Source organism: Apus apus, chromosome 3, assembly GCF_020740795.1.
Source record: "Apus apus isolate bApuApu2 chromosome 3, bApuApu2.pri.cur, whole genome shotgun sequence".
Taxonomy (NCBI): Eukaryota; Metazoa; Chordata; class Aves; order Apodiformes; family Apodidae; genus Apus; species Apus apus.
This window is the reverse complement of record NC_067284.1, coordinates 19,327,877-19,354,034: the sequence shown is the minus strand read 5'-3', so window position 1 is coordinate 19,354,034 and position 26,158 is coordinate 19,327,877. Positions and strand designations below refer to the sequence as shown.

At 35.7% G+C, this 26,158-nt stretch overlaps 1 protein-coding gene across 9 annotated transcripts in view; it reads left to right on the top strand.

Moving 5' to 3' along the window:
* The window catches only part of ADGRB3 (adhesion G protein-coupled receptor B3), a 464,008-nt gene extending 439,035 nt beyond the window's left edge, over nucleotides 1–24,973 (top strand). For 6 of the 9 annotated variants that reach the window (XM_051613842.1, XM_051613838.1, XM_051613840.1 and 3 more), the window contains 5 exons: nucleotides 1,151–1,190; nucleotides 3,664–4,307; nucleotides 15,000–15,035; nucleotides 22,151–22,255; nucleotides 24,158–24,973. In XM_051613842.1, the coding sequence (XP_051469802.1) occupies nucleotides 1,151–1,190; nucleotides 3,664–4,307; nucleotides 15,000–15,035; nucleotides 22,151–22,255; nucleotides 24,158–24,346 (1,014 nt within the window). In that variant the 3' untranslated portion in view covers nucleotides 24,347–24,973. The remainder of the gene's footprint in view (nucleotides 1–1,150; nucleotides 1,191–3,663; nucleotides 4,308–14,999; nucleotides 15,036–22,150; nucleotides 22,256–24,157) is intronic. The other 3 variants (XM_051613841.1, XM_051613839.1, XM_051613843.1) reach the window with 3 other exon arrangements.
* Nucleotides 24,974–26,158: the final 1,185 nt, after the last annotated feature.

Here is a 26,158-nt window from a genome sequence, read left to right as displayed (position 1 = left end):
CTTCCACCATTGTTCTTTATGACAATTCTTATATAAGAAATTGAGAAAGAAAGTAATCTATATGACTTTTCCTGCTGTTGGTGGAAAGAGCACTGGTACATTTGAGAGATTTCCCTTCATGAGGCCTCAAAAATGTTCTTCTCAAAATAATGCAGACAAGAAGAAAGTGCTAGAAATTCTAGAGGCGAAATCTATTTAGTGTCTTGAATTAAGGACATAGTGAATGGCTTAGTATGCCACTTCATATTTACTAAAACTGTTAGGTAGTATATTAAGACAAAATATATTGATCCCTTCACTTTCAATGACAGTTTGTCATTGATTGTAACAAGTATAGGATCACACCCTAAAAATATAAGGCTCAATAAGCAGATACCCTTCAAAAAAAAAATGATGACTCAAAAAAGAATCCAATGTTTGGATTTCACAAGCAAGAAGCCTTATTAAACATTTTTTATGTAATAAAATGATTGTGGAAAAAAAATAATGTAAAATAACTTGAATTCTGTAACAGGATAAATATTTTCCTTAACTAGGAAAATGTGCCTAGATTTTCAGCTGTTAAAATATTATTCTTAGCTCTTAGAATTTGTTACAGTCCAATTAAATAAATAATAGATATTTTGAGGGAGTAAAAACTTCATGTGATTACATTAGTAGCAAGGATGGACAGATAACCACTTCATAATGAATTAATGACATTTCAGACAGGGTGCACTAATTGGATTGCACTTACTTGCAGTAATTTGTATTACAAGGTATTTTCCACAATTCTGTTATAAAATTACTATAAAAATCTTCCTTAAAGGTGATTTTTCCATGACATGTAGAAGTTACTCTTCCATATACATAAAAAAAGCTATACACTGTATCATTTTACTAAAATTATATACTCTATTTCCACCTATTTTATTTTATTTTTTCTGGTCAGGCAGCATACTTTGAAAACCACCCAGTTATACTTTAGGAAACTTTGTAAAGCTCTGCTGTTGTAAAACAATACACTTCACCTTGTCAACAACAAGAAACCACTTTTAAGAGACTGTGGCTCTGTAAGTAGGACATTTTGGAAGTGCTAGTTGGCAAAAATATATGGTAGTTCAGTTTTCAATAAATAATGGTTGTCCTGTTTTGTTGCTTCTTGTTACAGACTGATTTTGAAAAGGATGTGGACATTGCTTGTCGGTCAGGTAAGAACTTTGACAGAGCATTTAGCCAACAAAAATAAGTTTTATACTAGTTCATTGTGAAGTGAAAACCAGAAAAATATCAAGGTTTAATTGTTTACAACATATAATTATAAATGTAAATGAAAAAGAAAGTAATGGCATTGAATGTATACATTTAGTTCATTTTCTTACAAAAGCCTTTTAGTAGAATTTAGCAACTGGGAAGCAGCTAAAGGTATGATTGTCTAGTAGAAGACAAATGGTTTTGGAAAGAAAGTCAGTCTTACACACAAAATATTCCTTGCCCTAGTACATAAGAAAATGTGAAAATGTCATTATGCTACAGAAAAAATATGAATATAGTATATCTTATAACCTATGTATGTGAAGGATGCATCAATTGGTTTAGTTTTAAAGTTCTTCAGGGGTTTAAGTGAAATCAACAGTAGCTTAAGCAACATGGTATCAGGAAAACAAAATTTAATTCCAATTTATTGGAATGAATTGTTTTTAAAGACATTTCAGTAATGTGGACTCTACTGAGTCAGCTATATCCATTTCCGCATATTAAAAATAACATCTTTTAAGCAATTTATTTGCAAACTTTGCTTAAAGAAAACATGGTCTAAAATAAAAGACCCTTTAAACCCTACAGAATTTTTTTAATCTAGGAGGTATTCCCAAAGGACAGTTTTCTTAGGGAGGCTATCCTGCCTACATACTCTTTGTTTTCAATTGTGAGAGAGAGAGAGGATGTCCTCTGCACAGGCTGAGTCAGGGCAGAAGTCTGATTCAGCTATTTTGTATCACCCACCTGGAGGTCACTGTCTTTCTTCACTGGCTGTATGGGGAGCCAAGAAGGCTGATCTCATTAAGGTCAAGTTTGAATTTCCAGTCACCCACTTCTGCAAAACCTGCCAGTTCAGTTTCTTGCAATATGGTAAAAGTTCTACCATATAGATTAGTTTTAATATGCACATGTATTCTGAAGGGAGCAGGATCATACATTGTAACACAAATGTGTGTCTCTCACAATCCAATGCAGGCAAAAGTCCAGCACTGGGCCGTGTAACTTCTGCTTCTTACCTTTGCCAACATAGCTCTGCAGGACAGAGAGCCTTAATGAGATGGACTTTGAATACAGTTATGAAGAGGCTTTACTAGATAAACATTTAAACTCAGTTTATTTTAATCAGACATTTAAGAATAGGCTGCTGGTAGAGATGTGCCTTAAAAAGTGTGACTGGAAACAATGAAGTTGAGTATTTGTGCACTGTTGTTTAGAGGAACATTTTTCTTATCATAGTGGAAAAATGAGAGGCAATTTTGTGTGAGGTGGGAGAGTGGGCTGTCTTATGAGCTCTTTGCTATGGAACATGGCAGTGAACTGACAGGTACAGGGAATGTGGGTCATCAAAGCCCTCAAGCTACTAGAAGTAATGTAAATGTGACACCTGAGGTACTTCAAGTTGTTTTACTGTCTCAGCCTACATGATGTTTTTTATTGCACAAACTAGTACTGGTGTGAATTAAAATATTTCCAACTGGGACAAGTAAACCCTTGCACCCAGCTGAATAAGTCCAGGAATTGGTTAATTATTTTTTTTCTTTCTATCTATCCTTTTTCTTTAATTACAAATATTGAATTATAGACACATTTCTTTTTTAAGAGCAATAATGATGATGTAATAGATACTTTGAAGTTATTCTATGACAGATTGATAATTTTTGCATGTGGAGCTTACCCCAATGAAAAAATTGCTGAATGTTACTATAAGATAGACCAGGGAGATCTAGGCCTACACCAAAAGTAGATTATGACTGTTTTATGAGACATACTTACATTCTTTCTAAACTTTTCAGATACAGCAACATAGATCTTACTGATACCAATGGAATTTCTTCCTGATGTGGTTACTTTTTTGTCACTTAAAAAAAAATAGTTTAACAGAAGAATTTTAGAAACTCAGTGAAAAAGAACATTTAGAAGCTCAGGGACATGTGTTCATAGTTATAATCATATGGTAGGTCATTACAATGGTTTGACAAGCTGATTCTGCCTTACAATCTGTTTGACATTTTCCAGGAGGTTGTGTGGAGTTAATAATGGCAGTACAGATGTCATAGTGCATTTTTTTGGAAACCTCTTAATAGAGTTCCACATGGCAGGCTTTTGTTTAAGCTGTAGGTCACTGAAGATCTATGTAAAGGCAGCAGGAATAAATGGAAGAGTTTTTATAATTTATATAAAAGACTGAGGCTTATTCAGAAATCTGTGTCAGTTATGGATAGTTGATTTATTAAAAAAAAAACCACAAAAAACAAAAAACACCTTCATAAAGCAATGTTTATAAAATAAAAGTTATTAAATTGATAGAAAAAAGGTTAAGAAGATGCACTGGTAAAGGGACTGCTGCTAAATAAAGCCACAAGAAAAAGCAGTTTTAGGCAGACCTGGTTGCATGCTGTAAGAATTCTGTTCTCTGACCCACAGTTCTGCATAAAGACATCGGACCTTGCAGAGCAGCTACTATAACAGGAACACTTTCTAGGATTTCACTAAATGATGAAGAGGAGGAGAAGGGACCAAACCCTGAAGGAATGAGCTATTCTACCTTGCCTGGAAATATCATCTCCAAAGTCATCATCCAGCAACCAACAGGTCTCCACATGCCTATGAGTATGAGTGAACTGGCCAATCAGTGCTTGAAAAAAGACAACAGTGAGTTGCGGAGGACTGTGTATTTATGCACTGATGACAATTTGAGAGGTGCAGATATGGACATAGTCCATCCTCAAGAACGGATGATTGAAAGTGACTATATAGTCATGCCCCGGGGTTCAGTAAATACCCAGCCATCACTGAAAGATGAGAGCAAAATGAATATAGGCATGGATACGTTGCCTCATGAAAGGCTGTTGCACTACAAAGTTAATCCAGAGTTCAATATGAATCCCTCTGTAATGGACCAATTTAATATCAATTTAGACCAGCATCTTCCCACCCAGGAACATATGCAGAATTTACCATTTGAGCCCCGCACGGCAGTGAAGAATTTCATTGCCTCAGAGCTGGATGACAATGTAGGATTATCAAGAAGTGAAACTGGATCCACAATATCAATGAGCTCTTTAGAGGTCAGTGGTGCATAAACAAATGGCATGCTCTGTTGTTCTAATTATATGACGAGACAATAAATTGTGTCTAAGTGGTGATGCTAAAGTTTCAGTTCGGTATAAATGATTTGGGATCATGCACTGCTGTTCATAGTTCTCTTAATATTGAAGGTGCTTATACCTAGAAGGTTTCAGAGCAAGTCTGTATGAAACTGTATAATTCTGGAGATTTAAAATTCCATGCAACCACAAAGGATTTTGTGATCTACCAGGTAAAATCCACTGGAAAATACTGTGTTGCTATGAGAAGAAAAACTATTCCTGCAAGATACAAGTGATAGTCATTGAACCTACGTGCAAGCACATGCAGTTGAAAATATTTGCCATTTTATTGCTGATAATCCTATCTTTCTCAGATGTCGTATATCTGATTCTGCTCTCACTAGTGTAAATCTTGGGTTATTCCATCCAGTAATTCACCACTTACTCATTTAGTTTTGTTTGCATGTGTGTGAGGCATTGGTACAACTGATGTGTGCAGTAGGTAGGGGTGGACTTCATGTGGTGTCTTCTAGATTCCAGTCAGATTGCAAAAGTGAATTGAAAAGCCATTAAAAGGGAATTGGTTCATTGCTACCATCTCTCAGGGGGATTTAAACATTATAAATGAAGTGGACTTGATTTCATACTTGGACCTCTTTTAAGACTTTGAAATACGTTTCACCAGCATTTCAATTGTTATGAAATGCAGCATTTGGTGGGAAAGAAAAAGACAAATGAGAAAAATATGGTACTTACTCGTTCTCTGAAAGAAGTATAGATGGAAAAAATCTACTGTATGTGCAAACTTAAGTCATTAGCTAATACTCTACAATGTTTGGACCCACCTGTGTAGGAAAGTAGAGATTTTACCTGATATTTTAATTGCTAGACAGAACTGTAACCCATACTTCATAGAATGGGAGACACTTATGGATAGTTATTTTTTAAAGGCATTGAAGTTTTATGTGTGCATGAACTAGAGAACTGAGGCAGAAGGTTTCAGGTTGTGCACGGGAGTTCTCCAATTGAATGCAACCTCAGCAGCAGGATAGCTTAAAGTCAGCCTCCAGTGGTATCCTCTTGTACTTGTCTACAATATCCTCTTTCGGATACACTTTGTCAGATACAGCGACCCAAATCCAGCCCTCTTGATTCCATGTATGGGTGAGAAGCAAAGGTTCATAATTCCTTGAGAGGACAGACATACCTGCTACCACACCATCCACTCCATCTGAGGTCTAAATTGTTCTCTGGTGATGACTTTCTTTCCATTGGTGATAAAGGCTGTCTAGGAAACCTAAAACAAACAAACAAACAAACAAACAGAAAAACCTTAGTTAAGTTATAAAAATTAGGACAAAAATTGCTTCATCTTACACAGAGTTCCGGTTTCTGAGGCCACTTTGGAAAATTAAGCTAAGAATCTTTAAGTATACTCTACTGCTCATTTAGAGTTAATTTTTTTAAATGTATTTGTATAAAATTTAAGCTTACCTCTAAGATGAGGTATAGATGCCAAATCAATCATTCTGTGTATCATTTTTATGCTCAGAAAATGCTACTAAGTATGTAGGAAAAAAATGTAATAAAATATAATAAAATATGGTAGTAAATATCTAGTCTCTTCTAACATGGCAAACATACTAGGTTTAGAAAGTTATATTTTGGTCCAGAAAGCTGTAAACATTTACGTTATTGAACCTAAATGAACCCAGCATAATTCTGTGTATTAGGAAAAAACAAATATTAGGGCAGATCAGAAATGGAGGGAACTGCTTTGGCTTTTGTGTCTGCCTTTGTGGTTCTCAAACACTACTTGATTATATGGCATTAAGTCATCTTTTGATAAGGATGTGCTGCCATGAATTGAAGATAGGAACGTGAAAAAAATTGTACATAGAAGAAAGTCAGAGTCTCAAGCAGATACAGATAAACACATCCAGCCAGATAAAGGATGTGGCTGCAGTTTTCTGTATGCAGTGGGTAAGAAACAAGGGGTTAGGGTAAAGTCCCTAAATGCTGTTGGATAGAACTGACCAGCTGGATTAACTTTTATTGCTGCCATAAACAAAATAAAGGGAGGGCAAGGGACATTCAAGATTATTCTGCTCACATATTTCCAGACAGAAGGTGATTACACCATCTCTAAAGGAGAAGATCCTGGGCAGTAGGAAGCTTCCTTCTCTTATCAGCTCATACTGCTGTGTCACCCAAAGTCCAACATAAATTAGCACAGATTTCTGCTCCATAAGGTCAGTTCCCCTTTCACTTCTCTGAAGAAGCAGGGGTGTCCCAAGACAGGCAGGAGACGCCTCCTTTTGTGTCTTTGGCATAGTACAGGGAGTTGATTTCCTCCCCTTTTTTCCTCTTTATGTTTCCAGGTGATTTTTGTGGAATTAGCATGCTTTTATTATTTTTATCATGTAATTATACACTAATTATCAACTACTAGTAAAATGCACTTAGGCATTTTAGCCTGTGCTAACAAAATTGTTCTTCTTTTAAGAAAAAATTAAGCAGAGTAGTTATTAAGAACATAATAACTGGAACAGCTTACGCAGCAGTTACAGAATTTATCATCTTATCAGAATGCCTTAAGATGTTGTGTGACACATTTACAGCCAAGACTCAACTCAGCTTCTAATTCAGAAGTGTAATTATGAACCCAGGAAAACTTCTAGCTGCAAAAATACTGCAGGCATCATTTTTTGCAACTGAACACCAAGTGAAAAATAATAGTTCTCATTTGTCCACTCATTTTATGGTAGATGCTAGGCTTTGTGGCCATAAAACTGAACCAGCAGAATTAGAGGACACTTCAGAAAGTATAAAAGTCTTTCTTTTAAATGTAATTTCTATCTTACTAGTGAAACACTAGAGTATTGTCTTTCAAGGAACCAGTTTGCAGAAATACATTAATTCTAATTGAAATAATACATTTGGACAATTTTGCTTCTGAGTAACATCTTTACTTTCCTAAATGCATGAAATATATTATTTTGTGTGTTTTGCACATTCCAAGAGATTATCAGACCTTAGAACATTATGTGTCTTTAAAAAAATGTAGAGAGAAAAACAGTCAAAAAAAGAAAGCTGATATAAGAGAAGGTTGAAATGCCAGGCCTTTTCCAGGTTCTCTTTGGTTACATTTGCATTCATTATGATAATTGGAAATTGGTGTTTTGGAAAACTATAGTGTGAGTACAAGAACATACATCTTGACTTTTAACTCAGAAGGGGGGATCCATCACGCCTATCATTAGATATCTAAATGTTGATATTCCCCTTCTGATATGGAAAAAGAGCTCTTCACATTTGATTCTTCTTTAGAGTGAATGGAGGGAAGCACTTTTAGGCCATTTTTAGACACGTGCTCCAGGACAAGGGAAGTCCTGTGCCCTCAGTGTCTCTCTTCTGGTGCCACAGAAAAAGGCAGAATGAGTCGTTCAGACATAAACGTCAAAAATGTTGATGTCTTCAATTTAGTCAAATGAATCCTACAGTGTGTCACAAACTTTCTTCTAGTTTTTATATTGTTATATTTTTCTCAATAAAATGCTTAGTTGGGAACTATGAAATGCTTTATTATATATGGAACAATTTCAGCTTTCATAAGATAGTCTGTGAGTGCCATAATATTTACATACAAGAATTGCCCAAATAAGTATAAATTTAAGGATTTGCAGTTTCATAATGTGCAAGTCAGTGATTTTTTTTATTTTATTTGTTGTGTACTCCACAGTGCACTTGTCATTATAGGCACAGGCAGGCATATTAGTACATCACAAAATTTCTTAGGAAGAGTAATTGAACATCTGGCTAGTCTCCTGCCGCAGCACTTATATGCGTGGATTAAAACTGGCTTTGCTGCCTTGGCATCAAAGTGACTTGGAGTGTGCTCCTTCAGTTCAAAATGTTTTGATTTTAATGAAGAAAGCACTCTTGATACACTCTTGGAATGTTTTTTTTTTGTTTGAAAATGTATATTCAGAGTGGTGAGCTCATTAAAATGAAATTACTTTAAAGTACTGCATTCCCAGTCCCTTAGATGTAAGGAAAGGTTAGGAGGTTTAAATGCAGAGAAACAAGCTTATCTGTGCAACATATCTCCAGGATAAGTAATTATTTTATTTTTATTGGAAAAAAAAAAAAATGCAAGAGGGAGTAGGTATCTGTTGCCTGACCATGCAAGGTGACTTGTGTTGTTACCTTTGTGGAAGAAGAATGACAGGTTCTTTCAAGGGAATTACGGTTAGTGTAATCTGATCAGAAATGGAAAAGAGCTGAAAGGAGACAGACTTTTAACTATTCTGAGGAAGGGCATGCAAAGACAGGCAATAGAAACATTTACTAAAGGGGAAAAAGAGCATCTGCTTTATAAGAACATGAAGGAAAGGACTTCCCAAACTTTGCCATGCAAAGGACTGGCATTCTCTGTCCAGTCTCATAACTTCTTCCTTTATTTTTCTGCCAAAAATCTTAATGTGGAGAAGGACATAAAGCCCTTAGATGGGAAGTTAACTGGAGACTAAAACAATTTTTCCATATTAATTCATGAGAGGTCTTAATGCATTCAAACAAAGTCATCTTCAGAGCTCCTTGGACAAGTCACTGATGTGAAACTCCAGGAAGATAAACTGTTATGAGTGGGAAAATAATGGGATACATTAAAAACAGTGAAGTGCAAAGAAAACCTGAAGGCATAGATAAAAAGGAGACAAAAGACCAAAAAAAAAGGAAAAGAGATGGCAGAAATGGAGAAGCAGTTTAAAATGAAAGTGTTAGAAATAATGAAATAAAAGCATCAGGGCAGGTGCAATATCTAAAATAAACAAAGGACAAGAAAAGAAAGAAGAAATACACAGTTAAAACAGTCAATCCTGTCAATAAAGTAGCAGAGCATCAGGCAGAACAAAAGGAAAATGGTGTGAAGTCATTTTGATTTATGATATGAGAAGTCAAGAGAGAGAGATAGAGAGAACAAAAATAGAGGGACTAGTGGCACAAGAATTTCCTCTTTATCATGTTTCCACAATGCATTTATTTTCAAGCATTCTGTATCTCAGATTTCTCTCCCTCCCATTCCTCATTTCATTCTTCAATAAACTGTGGAGACAGTTCTTGCCAATTTTATGACTCTCAGTGAAACAAAGTACAGCCTTCTAACAACCCTCTCTTTCTTTTGCTTGAGTGAGTAGGTCTCAGATTCCTCTGACTTCAGAAATTGTTGCAGCTTATTTTCAGGTTTTCTACCCCCTGCAGGAGTGGGGGTAGAGGTGGCAGAACTGATTCTAGTAACTGAAGATGTAAATAACCAAATTTTTAGACAGTATTATGTAGTGTAGCATATATTTCAGACTATATTATGAGCAGCTATCTTAACTATAAATGATCCCTAAGAGACATCTTTTCAATTGTTTGTCCCTTTAAGAAATGTTTAATTTCCACACAAAGCCTTCAGAAAGCCATAAAAAGAAAAAAATAATTTAAAAAGTGTTCTTAATTGAATAAATGCATGTGCAGGTTATCCTATATAAAAAAGGAAGCATCAAACCAGAATAATTTGCTAGGATCATTTTAAATTTAAATCTCTGAAGTTATGTTTGTGCTGTTTATGTGCTAAATTTGCTAACATATTTTAAAGACTTAAAATTCTCACATTAAAAAGCTATTTCACTTTTTCAGGAAAACTTACTTGTTTTATGTCTAGCTCATCTTATGAACTAATAGCCATCATAATCTTCTATACAGAAACTTAAGGGGTTTTTTCAGTTGTATACACACAAAAGGCATTTTAAATCACAACTGTCTGTCTACATTCTACTTTTATATCTCTGACAGCCAAAAAATATTTTCCTTTAATTTTGTTGAGGGAAAAAATCCTCCCCAGGCTAAGATCTTGTATGTCAAATCTAATCTCAGGGTGAATTATAAACTGCTGATAATAAGGCTTTATATTAATGGAAGCATGGTTATAGCCCTGACTATAATACGATATCTCTGGTTCCAATTATACTTTGCAAAATGCAATATATCTTCAGGAGTATCTCATGCAATTAATCAGGTAGTAGTGTAATGCTGACTAGAATAAGGAGAAAACCAGGCATTTGTCGTTTTACAGAGACGAACGGGGATTTTATTAGTCATTTAGTGAGAGCATCTCTTTCCTGGTGCCAGAGGATTGGTGCATGCTGGTGTATGGAAATTATTCTTCAGTATTCTATTTTTGTCCCTCAGTGAATAGAGTTTAATATTGCTCTGGCATTACACAGAGAAGCTATACATGATTAGTACAAAGTAAAATTGATTTAAAATAAATTACTACTGCAGATCTCTTTTCACAGAGTTTCACTTTGGTCCTAACATGAAGGGTGGGATTTTTCCTTTTCCTTTTCCTTTTCCTTTTCCTTTTCCTTTTCCTTTTCCTTTTCCTTTCCCATTTCCTTTTCGTATTCCTTTTCCATTTCCTTTTCCATTTCCTTTTCCTTTTTTCCCTGTAAAACGGGTTTTATCAATTAAGATCAAAGAGCTTCAAAATTCAGAGATAGAAAATGTCATCAGGTCATCTCTTCTATCAAGGCATGAACATTTCCTACAGCATATTTCTCTAGTACATAGTCAAACTTCACTTTCAAGACTAGAGTGAGGGGCTTCTGCTGTTTCCCTTAGCAGATTATTTCACATTTACAGAAAATGTCTTTATTCCTGACAGTATCTCTGAAATTTCCATTTATTTATTTATTTATTTATTTTCTGAATTACAGCTTTTCAATGAGGTTTCTGAACAAGCTTCTGCATTTGTCTCTTCCAGAACCAATGTTTAAACAAGCTGTATCACTCTCTTTTCTCCTTGATCTAGTGTTATTAACTCTTTAAAAGCACTTTTTGCTCCTCATCTGAAATTTCCTTGTATCACAGGCGTGATTTGGCTGCTGTGCCTTAAGAGCTCCAATGCAACTCACTGGAGTTGTTTAGAAAGGACTATTCACATCCTTGCCTGCTTAAATGGAGGCTTGACTTTTTTTAGTAGCACTTGTAATTATGCATGGATTGAAGTTCACAACTTACCCCTCAGCTTTTTCAGATTTATCCCAGCTAACTAACTCCCTGATGATAAATAAGTGCATGTGTCTTCAGCTTTTTAGGCAGCCCTTTATTCATTACCCTTGCAGGTCTCTAGCATTAGGGCTCTTCAGCTTGGAAAACAGATGACTGAGTAGTGAATAAGGAACAATTATTCATATTTCCTATAATATAAAAACCAGGAGCATCAAATGAAATGGCAAAAGGATAAACAAGTTTGTTTTCTTTGTCACGTTATACATATTTAAATTTAGGAATTCACGACTACGGCATTTGGATGTCAAAATTAGGAATAATTATAAAACATTATTAGACTAATGGAATAATGTAAAATAGTGTTATTATGCTCAACAGAATAAGCTCCTCCCAAGGAAATTCCTAAACCACTGAAGAACTAGGGAGGATATTGCAGCAGCAATCTCACTTTATGCTTGCCCTGTATCATTCTTGAAGCACTATTGCAGTCCTGCTCAAATAGAAAATACTAATTGATGCAATATTATAATTTACAGTGATTTGTTATTTATATTCAACTAATATTAATAGTCAAGTGGATCTCTAACTGATCCTTGAAAACACCACCAGGTTCCACCGTAATTTTTATGTTGTCTAAAAGCATTCTCAATTTTGCAGGTGGGTGAAAAAAACAGCTTTTTGAAAAGAAACATACTGGTGTGACAAGTTCAGCACCTCATTTAATTCAAGAGATTTTTTTTCTACCTGTTCCACTCAGCTGCTGGCTCCCATTAATTTAAATTGTAGAATGAGACAGATGATTGATTTCTGAAAACATTTAGGTGTGTATGGAAATCCCCATTTTTCTCAGGCAAAAGAGACACAATGAATAAAATTCATTGAAGAAAAAAGTATATAATCACAATTGAAGTCTTTATGTGCATGTTTTAATCTTGTTTTATATCATACAGAAACTAGGAGAGAAATTTAGTAAAATGACAACTTCCAACTGGGACTGAAGGGAAACTTCCATCCTCATAAATTAGGATTCCCAATGATTTCACACTTCTGAAAATGTGTCCTCTCTCAAAAAGTAACACTGCAGTCATTTCAAGGCAATTACGTTGTAGCCAGGAGGGCCTGATCATGTACCTAGTGGTGTAAATGACAATATTGCAGATGACTTACGGAGGTGCAGGATCACATTTGTAACCAGTGTCCTTTGTGTTTCATTAATTCAGAGAACTTCACTGCTACTGTTCAGACCTGTGGTAGTTACATACTTTTTCTGTCTCAAGAGAACAGGATCTGACAGCAATTATGCTGTATTTGACCATATGCAGCCATGTAAAAAAGTGAAGCACAAACACAGAACAAATGTTCTTTATTATGTATGTTTAAAATAAATGTGTTTGTGATAGATTCTTGTTGAGCCCTAGAAAAATACTCATGGAGATAAACCTGTAGTATGATCTGTTTGGTCATAACTGGTGGGATTTAATAGCAAAGTTGCAATAGTGTTCCACTTTCTGACGATAGCACAGTTAAATATGTTGCAGTCTGTTAGATATGTCTTTCTACCATGTAAACAGCAATAGAGTTTTCTGGCCACAAAACCTAGCAAGACAGCTATGCCAAGAATATTTTCACTGTGTTCAAGTAGACTTAAGGCAAAATACAAATGCTCCAATTTTAGATATCACAGTATCAAGCAATCTACACATTTCTTACCAAATATCCATTTTTTCACTTGGAATTCTCAGTTCAATGATATCAGGTTTATTACTGGACTGTAGCTTAAAAACAGCTTTTTCAAGCATTTTTCAAAGCTGCTCCTATAAATTTCAGCTGGTTATCACCTGTACAAGTTTCATCTATTCTGAGCATGGAGCCTTTACAGTGTCAGATACCCTCTAATTGCAACTTAGAAGTAGATCCTTCCTCATTAGAGATATGTAGATTTCTTCAGGTGCTGGTTTACTGTGGAATGATGAAGGCCTATGTCAAAGGTACACTCTTACCATGGCCTCCTTAATTTGAACAAGTAAGAACTTAGCTGCTTTAAGAATCTGAGCATAATGTTCTCATATTTTTCTTATCCCCAAGACCTTTGTTGTTTGAATGTTTTCATGCTACTTATTTTGGCGGAATTATTTATTTTATTTTTAAATTTTCTATTTTGAGTGTTCTAGGTTAAATCAAGCCTTGGTGATTAAAGATAGTTTCTCCAAAGCTCATTGTTGTTGCTTGGTTTAATTATTTTATAGACTAGTCTTTTATAATGCTTCCCAGCTCCTTAGACATGAAGTGTGTGTTGACAGTGCTACAATGATCTTCATATTACTGTGGATTGGAGCATCAGACTTTTACTAAAAAAAACCAGACAATATGTTACAAGGGCTCAGAAACCAAATATTTTCTGCTTTTTGCAACTGAAAGTCATAAAATTATTTTTCAGTTGTAAAAAAATAAGAACAGCCTACTAAAACCTGCATGTGTGTTAAGCCAAATAAAATCAAAGTCTAATAAAGCCATTAACATCATTTGTCTTGGCCTAACAGGCTTGGCTTGTACCTCAATGGAGAAATTAGGTGCAATTGAAAAGATTCACTCACCATGACTTAAAGCCACCACAGTCTACAACAAAACATAGGGCTGAATTGCAGCAGCAAGCCTTTTTCTTTTCTTGGGATACTTTTCCCTTCCTTTAAGTCTCTTTCCTGAAGGACAATGCATATTTTCTTTCCATTCACATGTTCTCTGCACTCTTTTTTTCAGCTCTTCCAACCACTGTTTCTACATCTCTTCAGTCTATTGCAAGCCATTCACTTTTCAACCTTAGGAAAAAAATAAAGTAAAAATTAGTATCTTCATTAGAATATTTCTGCTTCTTTCTGATAAAATTTGACTTTACAATTAGTTTATTTTAGAATCTTCAAAATAATATGTGATAAATTATTTGAGATATTTCTAAGCAATCATATTCTGTTGCATTGTATATAAGTGATTACTTCATTAGTAAATCATTCTTGCTTTATATCAGATGCTTTGAATCAGATTTGTTGTAACGGTAAAACAAAATCATTGCTTTCTGCATCCAGATTGTCATTGCAAACAAACAAGCTGAAGCTATGGAAAGTATAGGTGGCTTCGGCTTGATTTTGCTACCATTTATTCCATTAAAATCAATGGAGTTGTACCAATGTAAGCCTGAGGTAGGAAAGAATCCATTTCTCTATACCTGTACAAATCTAGATCATAGATGCATATAGATAACTGTGAAAAAAATACACGTATGATGACAATTTGCAAATACCACAGAAGGTATAGAAAAAAAAATATTTTATACACCAATAGGGTCAGTTACATGCAATCAACATGCATGTTATACATTCCAATGAAATGCAGTCTGGTTTGTTTCAGAGAAAAGAATATGATACTGGTCTAAAAAATTGTATGCAAAGTCATGCATTAATCTTCAATTATCAAGATAAAATCTACAGCCTCTCACAGAATACCTAATAGATACCTGATAGGAAAACAAGAGTGTTATTTAGACTCATTAATATGATTTGATTAATAGTCCCCTTGTTAATACAACCTCTTTTTTCTTTCTTTTTTACTGCTTAATAGAGAAGAAAATCTCGTTATTCGGACCTTGACTTTGAAGTAAGTTTTACTGAATTATTCCTGATTATTAAAACTATTTTCCTAAAAGTAAATGTGAAGTGTAATTTTTATCAGATTTTAGCCTTCTGACATAGTAGATGTCACAGGGTTATTCAATTGGTAATGTACAGAACATGATGAGCAATTCATTAAAACTACTTTGGTGCAACTTATTTGTAAAAGCTTCTGAGATCTAATTATCATATTGCAATATTAACCATCATGGCTTCATGATGAGGCTCTGCCTCTTCATTGTCATCCAATTTTTTTTTGTCTTTTTAATTTATTTTTATTTTATTTTATTTTGCTAGCCATCTATCTACTGAAAAAGTGTAACAGTTCTGTAGGACAGACCCCATTGGTGCAGAAGGTTGCTGTGTTCAAGAGATTCTCAATCATTTGTTCTATCTCTCTTTCTTCGATTCTAGTCTACTGGCAAATGAGTTTCAGATCCACATAGTGATTATGAACGTGTCAAATTTTGAATTATGAAATGCTGCAGTTGTCAATAGATCACATGCTATATAAAAATCAACTTTGTCTAAGGTTGAATATCCACAATTTCAGACTTAGACCCCATAGAATGAAGAGTTTTCATTGTGCTAGTTAGTGACCATTTTGTTCTATCTCAGAGAATATTACTAAATCTCTTTGAGGTTTTTTTTAAATGAGGTTTTCTCTCTACTCTCTACCAGAAGCAACACAGCAGTTAAGTTTTCCAGGGGGTGCTAATAATTTACAGATTTGGGGGTTCTGCATAGGTTGTCTATTCATGCATGATAATAGCTTGATATAATTCATTGTGTGTCTCCAGAGAAGTTGAACAATCATATTTGCATGGAACCTATAGAGCTCATGCTAAACTTTATAATCAAATGATCAGTATATATCAACCAGAAGTTTCTAAATTGTATAATATAAATTGCATATGTAAACAAAAGCTTTTTATTATTATTATTTGGGATGTAAGCACAGCACATGTAGTTTCATATTGCAGATTCTAGTCCATAAAGAGGTAGAACATAATGCAAAATGCAGCCATAGCAGTGGTCATAGAAGTCTTGCAATGAGAGAAGGGTTTGCTTTGGTGACCTGCTTTTGCTGGAATGCTGATCTTCCATGTCTGATTGTGGCTTCTTGGTAGTTCAACATGATGCCTTAATGCCCTATGTCATTTTCCTCCAGGGAGTGTAGTTACCTTAAGCAGTCAATTAATGTCTCTAATAATGCACCAAAGATTCACACAGGAAGTTTAAGGAAAATAAAATGAGAGGATTGTTCTAAATATGCTTCAGGATAAATGCATAGAAAGGAAGAAGAAAAACATGAATCAACAACAAATTTCTGATGAGCATGCAATTCCAAAATTAAATGCAAGCAATGTGCAAGGAAGTTTTATAATTATAGTGATAAAAAGAATTCTGAATTTTACTGTTCATTATTAAAAGGTAGGAATATCATGCCATTCACAATGAGAACATGCTCTGTGGCAACAGATTCTAAAACATACCTCCTGCCACTCAGGAGAGCATAATCTAACATCAAATAACACCAACAATGCTGAACACATTCTGCTCTCAAGAACTAGGCTTCCCATTACGTATTTTCTTTTCACTCACATAGATGCTTACACCCTTGTCTAGTCTTGTTTGCAGCATTGTTGCTCCACGGCACAATATATTTGAAGTATGATTATAATGCAGGAAAGTGTATTTTTTTGTTAAGAAGGAAGGATGGGACCACTGAGAGTCACTGCTGAGGAAGTGATAAAGGCAACGATATCGTGCTGGTTACTGCTGTGTTTTAAAAGTACTAACTCAGATTAACCTTATCCCACCTCCCTGTTTTATGATTTCTCTGATTAAGCCTGTGGGCTCTCCTGTATTCTTACACATAGTGTGGCTGGCTGGCTGAGATAAAACAAAATAAAAAAGCCATAAAATGTTTAAATAGCCACCCAGATTCCTTTGCTTAGCAAGGCATACTGATGAGGGGAAGTGAGATAGTGTTGTGTGGCCAAAACACGGTATTCTGATACTTCAGAGCAGCTTGACTGCAAAATAGAATGGAGCCTGGAGGTGAGGTCAAGCAAGAGTGACTGGCTACCCTACTTAAATGTTTAATACTTTCTCTGCTTTGTCTGTGGCCAGTGCCAGATGGCACTCTCTGAGACAATGTCCATCCACAGTTCTGAGGATAACGAATACTAAACACAAAGTATGGACAAGACTGTGTCAAGCTCCATCCTTTTCCTTTTAACAATCTTCTGGCAGTCTCTACAGCCTTACCCTCTCACACATGTCTCTCTATATCCATACAAGACAAACCCTTAGGCTATGCCTATCTTACTAAAGACGTTTGGGGCAATATTCCTGTGTGCCAAAATGTCAGGTTTTGTATGGATGAATTTTTAACATATTTACTGTTTTAATCTGGATTACCCAAACAGATCCTTGATTGTCTTTAGGGAACCAGTGCAACCTAAGTACCATTCACAATTGGCAATTTGGTTGTAGACTTCTTATTTTGGAGACTAAGAATTTCATAGCATTCATGGAGAACATTCCATGATAGATGGTGCCAGAAAATGGTCTTGGACATGTTTCATTTATTAAAACTATTTAAAACTATGCTAGTGTGCTGCAATGCAACACTCACCTCAATATAGAAAATTTGACATTAAAGCAAAGAAACACAAGAAGAGCATGGGTGGGGTTTTTAGTTGTTGTTTTGTTCTGTTTTGTTTTTTTCCTGAAAGCCACAATTAAAACTCAAAGCTAGCTGCTATATATTGTGAACACAGGTAGGCCATGACTGTACTCAGTACCTTAAAATAATCCTGTCCCTCTTATTTCCCTGTTATTTCCAATATATATAGAAATAGAGGTGTAGTTTTAAGGGCCCTTGGAATGGACTATCAATTATAAAATTTTGTGACTGATCTGTAATGTTATAGGAAACTTAGGAAACTTGTGTCTCCAGTCAAAGGAAAGGGAGAGAGCAAAAGATGGCATCCAAACTGGACAACCCATACCATAGATCTTAGAGAGAAGTCTCTCAAGAACTGGGCCGCCTGTATCTTGTTTTCCCTTTTTAAATAGTTTACCACTATATAGTTAAATTTTCCCTTTAGTGTAGAGAAAAAGAAGACAAACATATACTGGGTTTCTTCTACAGGCAGAAAGTATTACTGCTGAATAATATATTGTCCACAATTAGATTTTGTAAAACACTGATTAATCTATTTGGATTTTGAAGTTTGGTAAAATGAACAGTCAACACACAAACTTTTCAGCTCTTTTCTTGCTCTAAACAAGAATTAGTTTAGATTCATTCATGCTGTCCAGTATCCAAAACATGACCAAAATGCATAGGCCTCGGCATTTTGGATCCTTGCTGCTGCTGGCTGTGGAAACCCTCAGTAAGTGCCCTCCAACACCAGTCATTATGTTCTGTTCTTCCCTAAAGCTGGACAGGTACCATTTTCGTGAAGGCTCAGCACTAATGTTGAGCTGTCAGATCAAATAAAATTCATTCTAATTATGTTGAACAGGAATACAGATGCTCTGGAAATTCCCAGGAGGACTCTGTAATAGGTGTGTGCTGACACTTAAAAAAACCAAACCTACAAAAGAATTAAACAGTATTGTTAACATGCATTTTAGGATTCAAGATCACAATTACCTTTAGATTTTATAAAAGGGTCTGACTCCTGGATTTTCCCAGCCATCCACCCCACTCTTCCCTTTCTATAAGGTATTCATTAGATGTACTCTAGCAGTAACATTTATGCCAAATAATTCAGAAAAGTGCTTTGTTACCCTGTTCCCCAGGAGTCAAGTAATGTCTGGCCCATTTTGAGCTCCACCCATGAGAGAGAGTGAGGATACACAGGACTCATGTGAATACCAGAATGTCTTCTTTTCTTTCCACAGAGTGGTAGAATTTCACCAGCAATAGTGCTTAACTGATCATTGATTGCTGCGTTTGTGTTCTTTCAGAAATTTATCTGCACTAGCTATTCATACTATTCATTGTAACAATATTACAAACTCACTGAAGTTCAAAACCATTCTCTTACCAACCTGAAGACATCTCTCAAAGACAAAGGTGAAAAAAAATATGCCTGCTGGGAAAAATCCTTCCCCTTTCCTAAGTTTGGCAGCTGATCAAACCTATAACATCTTGAAAACACAGCATGTTTCCATTATAGGGCTGGGAAGGCTTTCCCCCATCTGTTCTTTTCTTTTTTTCATACAATATTTAAGAGAGAGCATTTTTACCTGTGAAAATCTCCAAGGCAAATTTCATTACATTATTATTATTATTAAAATATTATTATTGTTGTTGTTGTTATATTAATATTATTGTTGTTATTATTATTACTGCTATTCATAAGATTAACCACAGATCTTCGTGAGAGTATTTGTGCTGGAGCTAGGTCTCAGCTAAACCCCTCTTATAAATAAAAAAAGGGAGCTGGGTACAGAGTTACGTTTGAAGTCCTTTCCATCTTGATCATAGCCATCCACACTGAATCCTCTTCTGAGAGCAGATGCTTATCAGAGTAGGGCTTAGTTTTTTCAAAATACACACGTTATTTGTGAGTGGGAGTAGAAATGCGAGAGATGTCAGTTCAGTGTGACCCCACTTAGTGTGTGGGGCACAAGAGTTATGGAGCCTGCAGGAATGACCTCAAGAAGTCTATCTGTAGCCTGGTGGCTAAATCAGGTGCTTCTGGAGGGGATGGGGCATTAATGGACAAATCTGCAGCTGCACCAAAGGAAGGTGTGCTTTCAAAGGGCAGCATGAGAAGCTCCTTTTCCAACCTATTCAGGTCCTGATGCTACTACAATCATCCTAGTGTATATTGGTCAAGATTGACAGTTCTAAATTCGTAAGATTTCTAGGATTGATAAAGCTGTGTTTTCCACATTGCCTGTTTAATAGAAAAGAAAGACTAAACCCCCACAGATATTTTGTGGGCTATTTTCTCATAAAAGAGAAAGGGTTCCCCAACAGAGCATATTTTCTGGAAAGCAGGTTAGAAGGTGCTTTCTAACAAGGAAGTTTAAAGTAAACTAGAACAGTTAAAGCTGAAAAATCAAGCTACTGCACCTTCAGCCAGGAAAACACAAAGCGACTAAAAGATCCATAGATACGTGTTCATACCAGTCATTCTCTATTAAAAATAAAACGTTAAACCCTTTTTTCTGTGGCAGACTTCCCACTGCAAGTGTTTAATTTCTCCTCACCTGCTTCTTCTCAGAAATAATGCATTTAACTAAGACATTTGCATTATTCATATTTGCTTTTAATAAATTCTTGGGTGCACAATTCAGAAAAATATCAGAAAGTAGTATTCTCTGTATTCCCAGCCTTCAATTAAAAAGTTTCCAACTGTAGATACTTGTTTCACAGCCATATGCTATTCCCTGCTTCTAGAGCCAGTATTGTAATGCACTGAATCTGCTTTGTCCCCTTCAGCATGTCTTCTCATATCAGCCAATAATAATGTTTGAGGCAGAACCTTTCTTTTTTAAATTCTATGTATATTAAACTTTCTACATATCCATGTTATCTACCATAACAACAACAGCTTTAAAGAAACCCTAGGAATTTGCTTAAATCTTTAGCTAAATTACTTTTTGCAAGGAATTCCTCACCAAAACTGTTTCCCTTATTCACCTCACAACTCAATTTAATAGATCTTTAATTGCTTGCTGTATCTCATGTCTCTTTTGTGAATAATGTTGTCAATTTCTTGTTATCAGAAATGAAACAAGTTCTCAAGATACAGTGCAGCTTTATTAAGGATATGGTTATTGGAGCATTGAGGTAGAGATGCACGGCCAAGAGAGCAGCAGAATTTCATTAAATTTTTTAAACACCGTATGCAAATCAAAGATAAAAGTTGAAATTGGTATTGGTAAAGCATTATTTGAGGGTCAGTTACTGCCACTCCATTTAAAAAGGTACAAACCCATACTTGTCAGGTGTTACTTGCTGGAAAGGGTCACACTCAGGCATGGAGCACATAAGTTTGCAGCATTTGTCACGTACTATGCCAGGGAAAAATCAGGCTTGACAGTTAGTAAACATTCACAGAGGCTGATGTCCTGCACCTATTCTGTCAATATTATTGGCTGCTGCCCCAGCTGTAACTCAAGTTTAAGAAGTTACAAAAGCTTAAGAAAAGCCAAGCTGAGCCCATCCGATGTTGGACTGAAGTGAAGCATCCTCAGTCACTCCTGTTCCCTGTCCACCCAGACCACAGAACTATGAGACTGGCGGAGGAGTAAGCAGCCTTTGGCTTTTATCCAGAGGCAAGTCTGAATCCACACCTCAGCATGAACTGGTTTGGAAACAATGCAGATGGTAGGCTTGACAGTCTAGGCTTGAAAACAGGATTGTATCTCCATGTAGCTGCCAAGGCACATACATGGCCGAGGGTCTCCTCTGGGCGCCCCACCTCTTGCACAGGAGGGACATAAAAATATTTTTTGTGGAAGAGTGCTCTGTGCATGGGCTAGAGGGAGAATGGTTTGCAGTTGCCCAGTCCATGACATAAGAAAGCAAGTAAAATTGAAAAACTATGCATACCTTTCTTAATATGAATGCACATATTAAAAACCATAATATTTGGAGCTTTTCCATTTTGGGCCAAGATATCTGAGTTCAGTGTTCTAAAAAATATTCTGATAGGTACTATTATAAACTGCAGTTGCATTCCTATAGACATTAAAATATTAGCATCCATTCTGTAAACAGAAATTCTAGAAAATATTCCTAGTGTGCAAGAGAAATATCTTTCTCAGATACTACCACACTTTCAAAATACTTCTAGGCTAGCACAAAAACAGTGTCCCTTAATTTCAGCGACTCAATAGATGTGGGGTAGAAACAGTCTTTTGTACAGGAAGAACAGGAAACAGAGCAGAGAGAAGGTTCGGTGCGATTTACTTCCATTGGTCGAGTCTATAGAGAAAAGATGGCCCTGACAAATTCAATTTACTTTGTTATGTCAGGAAAAATAACTCCTAAAGAAAAGAAAAAAAATTAAAAAGCAGCCCAAAATCAATTGTAAATATAAGGAATTATGTTCCATTTTGCAGAAGGTCATGCATACAAGAAAGAGGCACATGGAATTGTTTCAAGAGTTAAATCAGAAATTTCAGACGCTGGACAGATTTCGGGATGTACCAAAATCAGGCAGTATGGTAAGTTTTGCTTCTTAGATATTTGAAATATGATGGATCCCTAACAACACAAATGAAACAAGAGTCTTTTGAATTTAGTATATTTCCTGAGAAGACCTCATTCTCTGCTACCTTTAGGTAGCCTCAGAAATTAGAACAAAAGATATTTTCAGCAATCTAACCTATTGTGAGACTCATTAGGTTTTACAACTCGACCATAACTAACTCACTGACATCATTATAAATGACAAGTAATTGAACTAAAGGGAACACTTTTCAAATCTATTTGTGCCTACCAAGTCTAAAGGACTTTATTTAGAGAAAGCAGCTCACTAATGTAATTTTGCCAACAGGGCTTTTCCTCTAGCTAAGCAAGCAAATATTAAATTACTTACTCCAAACAAATCCAGCTTGATTCACCTATATGTGAGATGGTCCAGGAAGCACACAGGATCTCTAATGTTGTGTCTTTTCCATAATAGTTTTATAAATATTTACCATGGGAAAAGCAAAAATTAAATCATCCTGAGTTGACTCTGCTATCATGATAATTCAAATTTATACACATTAATGCACACATGCACAGTTGATTCTACCTAATTAAAACAGTTAATTTAGTGTGATGTATTTGTTACCAGTAATATTATGATTAGTAATAATTTTATTTTTAATTTTATGTGAAAATTGTATCTTCAATGGAACTGAGCTAGAATCATTATATTCCATAACTTCTTCAGAAGAGCTGCTCTCAGACACGAAGAAGAGGTTATTAAGCAGATGTCAGGCCAATGAATTTACATCATTCACATCATCTTCATCCTGCAGAAATTTGGTCCTTATTCTTTAATGAACCTTTGTGATATGTCTTATTTTGCACCCATTTCTCGCTCACTCCCTCTTCTGAGATTTGCTGACATGTAAAGTTTGCATTTGACTCCTTATTGAGAGTTGCTGTCTACACAAATCTTGAGTTAATTCCAAATCTCAAAGGGAATCTCTGTGGAGTAGTGTTTACTCTGTTTCACATCAGTGTTATGTTTATGAAAAGTCTGACAATAAAAGCTGCCTAGAGGTATGGTCTACCTGTAAGACAGTCAAACAGTGATGCATGTACCTAAATATAGGCATCTCAGGCTATTTTAGGCAGCCTCAGGTGTTTTAGTGTACAGCACAGTACAGGCAGTGATGACACAAGACTCAAAGGGGACCTGCATGTCTCATGAAAGATGGACATCAGGCAGAAAATCCAAAGGCATCTAAAATGGTGCAAAAATTTTAGGTTTTGGCAACAAAATCCCACCAAACATGTTGCAGCAGGAATCACTAATTAAATTGGTCTTAGTCCATAATGTCTATTACCCTATAAAACTTAGCATTAAAAAAAAAAAAAAAATCAGTAGAAAAGAAACAGCTTTCGGTCTGTCAATCCTAATACACATGAGCTCATCAGCCTGTAAAGCAAGGGAGCTCTCACAGCATTTTCAAGCACTAAGTTTCTGTGGTTCTGTCATGCAGCTGCCCCAATTTAAAATCCAGCTGGCAATGTCTGTTTCAAATCACTCTGTATTTCAAGCAGTAAGCTCTCCTGAATTACCTTCCCTTCTCTTCTTCCATTTTTCTACACTTAACCTCTGTTGAGAAGATGGCTGTTGGTACTGGCTCATTTGGCCATTCCTCATGTACGTTGGTTCTTGAGAAATAAAAGGCTTATCTGGCAGCTCAGGTGAGAAGCCTGCCAAAATGTTGATTGCTTACAGAGAAAGAGTCAAAACGAGGCTGAACACCAGCCAGCCTGGCTCCCTGCAAAGCCGGTTCCCCGCTATGGCTTCTGTGTCTCATGAGAGCACATTGGTGATCAGCCTTACAATGAGAAATCACATTATTTCATCCTTGTTTAATTCTTCTTTCTTATCTGGTTTTCAGGAGAACTCAGCAACGAATAAGGCTCCATGGGACAGTTTCAAAACCACAGGCGACTACCCACATTATACAACGATAAACGTATTAGACACAGAGGCAAAAGATGCTTTAGAACTCAGACCAGCAGAATGGGAGAAGTGTCTGAACTTGCCTTTAGATGTGCAAGAAGGTGACTTTCAAACAGAAGTTTAACAAAAACGGAAACAAACTGAACAAAACAAAAACAAAACAAAAATAATTTGTTGCACTGACAATAAGGAGACTTTGGGAACCCTGACGCTCCTGTCTGAACATTGTGACTACTTTATGTCAGGTTCTTCCTATGCCAAATGTCAGTGGTTTTTTCGTACAGTATATTCCCACTAGTCTGGCTAGTGGAGAATCAGGTGTACAATTCTTACCATCGTGTGTTGTAAGTACCCGTGGAATGGATTTGTAAGGTAATCTTTATAGATAAACCTCAAGCAACGATTCATGTTGTAACAGCTTCATTTGGTTTAGTTTTCAAAAAACTTCACCATGAAGCACAATGTATATATTTATGCAGTTTTTAAAGTTTATAACAGTCTGTTTGGCCATTACTACACTTTTTACTTTATAATATAAAAGCAAAGTTTTTGTCATTAAATGAATGTCTGTTGAGCTACATTCTTCATTGCTTTAAATGCAATAAAGTAATAATCTCACTTTTATATGAATAATATATTTCACATCTTTATTATTGCAGTTTTCTCTGGAAAGCTCAAAATAGCTTTCTCTGCTGCAGCTGTGTATAAAATATTTAAAATGTTGTATGGTGTAAATAAACCTTTGTCTACATATCAGTTTCTTAGTGCATTTTATTCTGCATTTGTCTATATTAAATTTGCATATTTATAAAGTTTTCTTTAAAAACCCATATATTGAATATGTATCTGGAGTGTTAACAATTTGTCATTCTGGCTCCTGCAAGGAATTTCTGAAGTGTATTAGTAGGTTTACACAGCCACTCTGCATTTTCTTAGGTATTCTTTTGTGACAATGTACCACATGCATTGGACTTATCAAAATACTACTACAGTTGTTGGGTTTATATGAATTTTTGTCTTTTTGCAGAAAGACAATGGAAAATAAGTTGCTTCAATGCACAGCACCCCCAAAAAATGTTGATTCAGAATAATTACATCTTGTGCATAGTCTTGTTGCTGTATAACAAAAAGAAAGATAAAAAGATAAAAAAATCGGAAGTGTTTTACACCAAAACAAAATTAATTTTGTTTCATATTATGAATCAAGAGCAGAGCATGGTTTATGTTGAAAATACAGTTATACAAGTAAGAATGTAAAGTGGAAATCCCCCTTTCCATGCTTAGAACCAAAAGTAGATCTTCAAAATCTCTCATCATCTACAGCATAGCTGGGGACAAGCCAAGGATGATATCTCAAATCTTCAGATGTTGCATTTCTAGAAGAAAAGGATCCAAAATTATTTTAGTTCTTGCTGTAAGGAGCTGAATATGCTGCAGCCTATTAGCTGCAGAGCTCTTCAAGAGGAAGAAAACGTGACCACCAAGAAAAAAGACTAGAATAAAGGCTTGTCAGTGGGAGCTTAACCCAGACCATCAGTAGAAGGAGACTGTCCTTCTGTCGAGAGAGAAGTACTTAGGATTGACCTTAGTACCCACCTTTAGGAAAGTGCTCAGTCTGTAAATGCTTTCTCCTGGCCATGATAAGGTACTTAAGTCATGAAAAGGAGCCTGACTTTGCCTACTTTATGTGCATGAATGCTGCGGACTTCTCTCTAATGTAATGCTTCAGCAAAAATACAAACTGAATAGTTACCAACCTGATATCAAGTGCAGTGATTGGTTTAGGTGCCTAGAAGTGAGATGATGTAGTGCTCAATATGGCAATACATCAATCAGTCAGAACTGGCCCTTAATCAAGAGGCTGATGCAGAAGAAGACAGCTGGTAAGCCTGGCTATGAAGCCTTCTAACATCATACCACTGGGAACAGATACTGC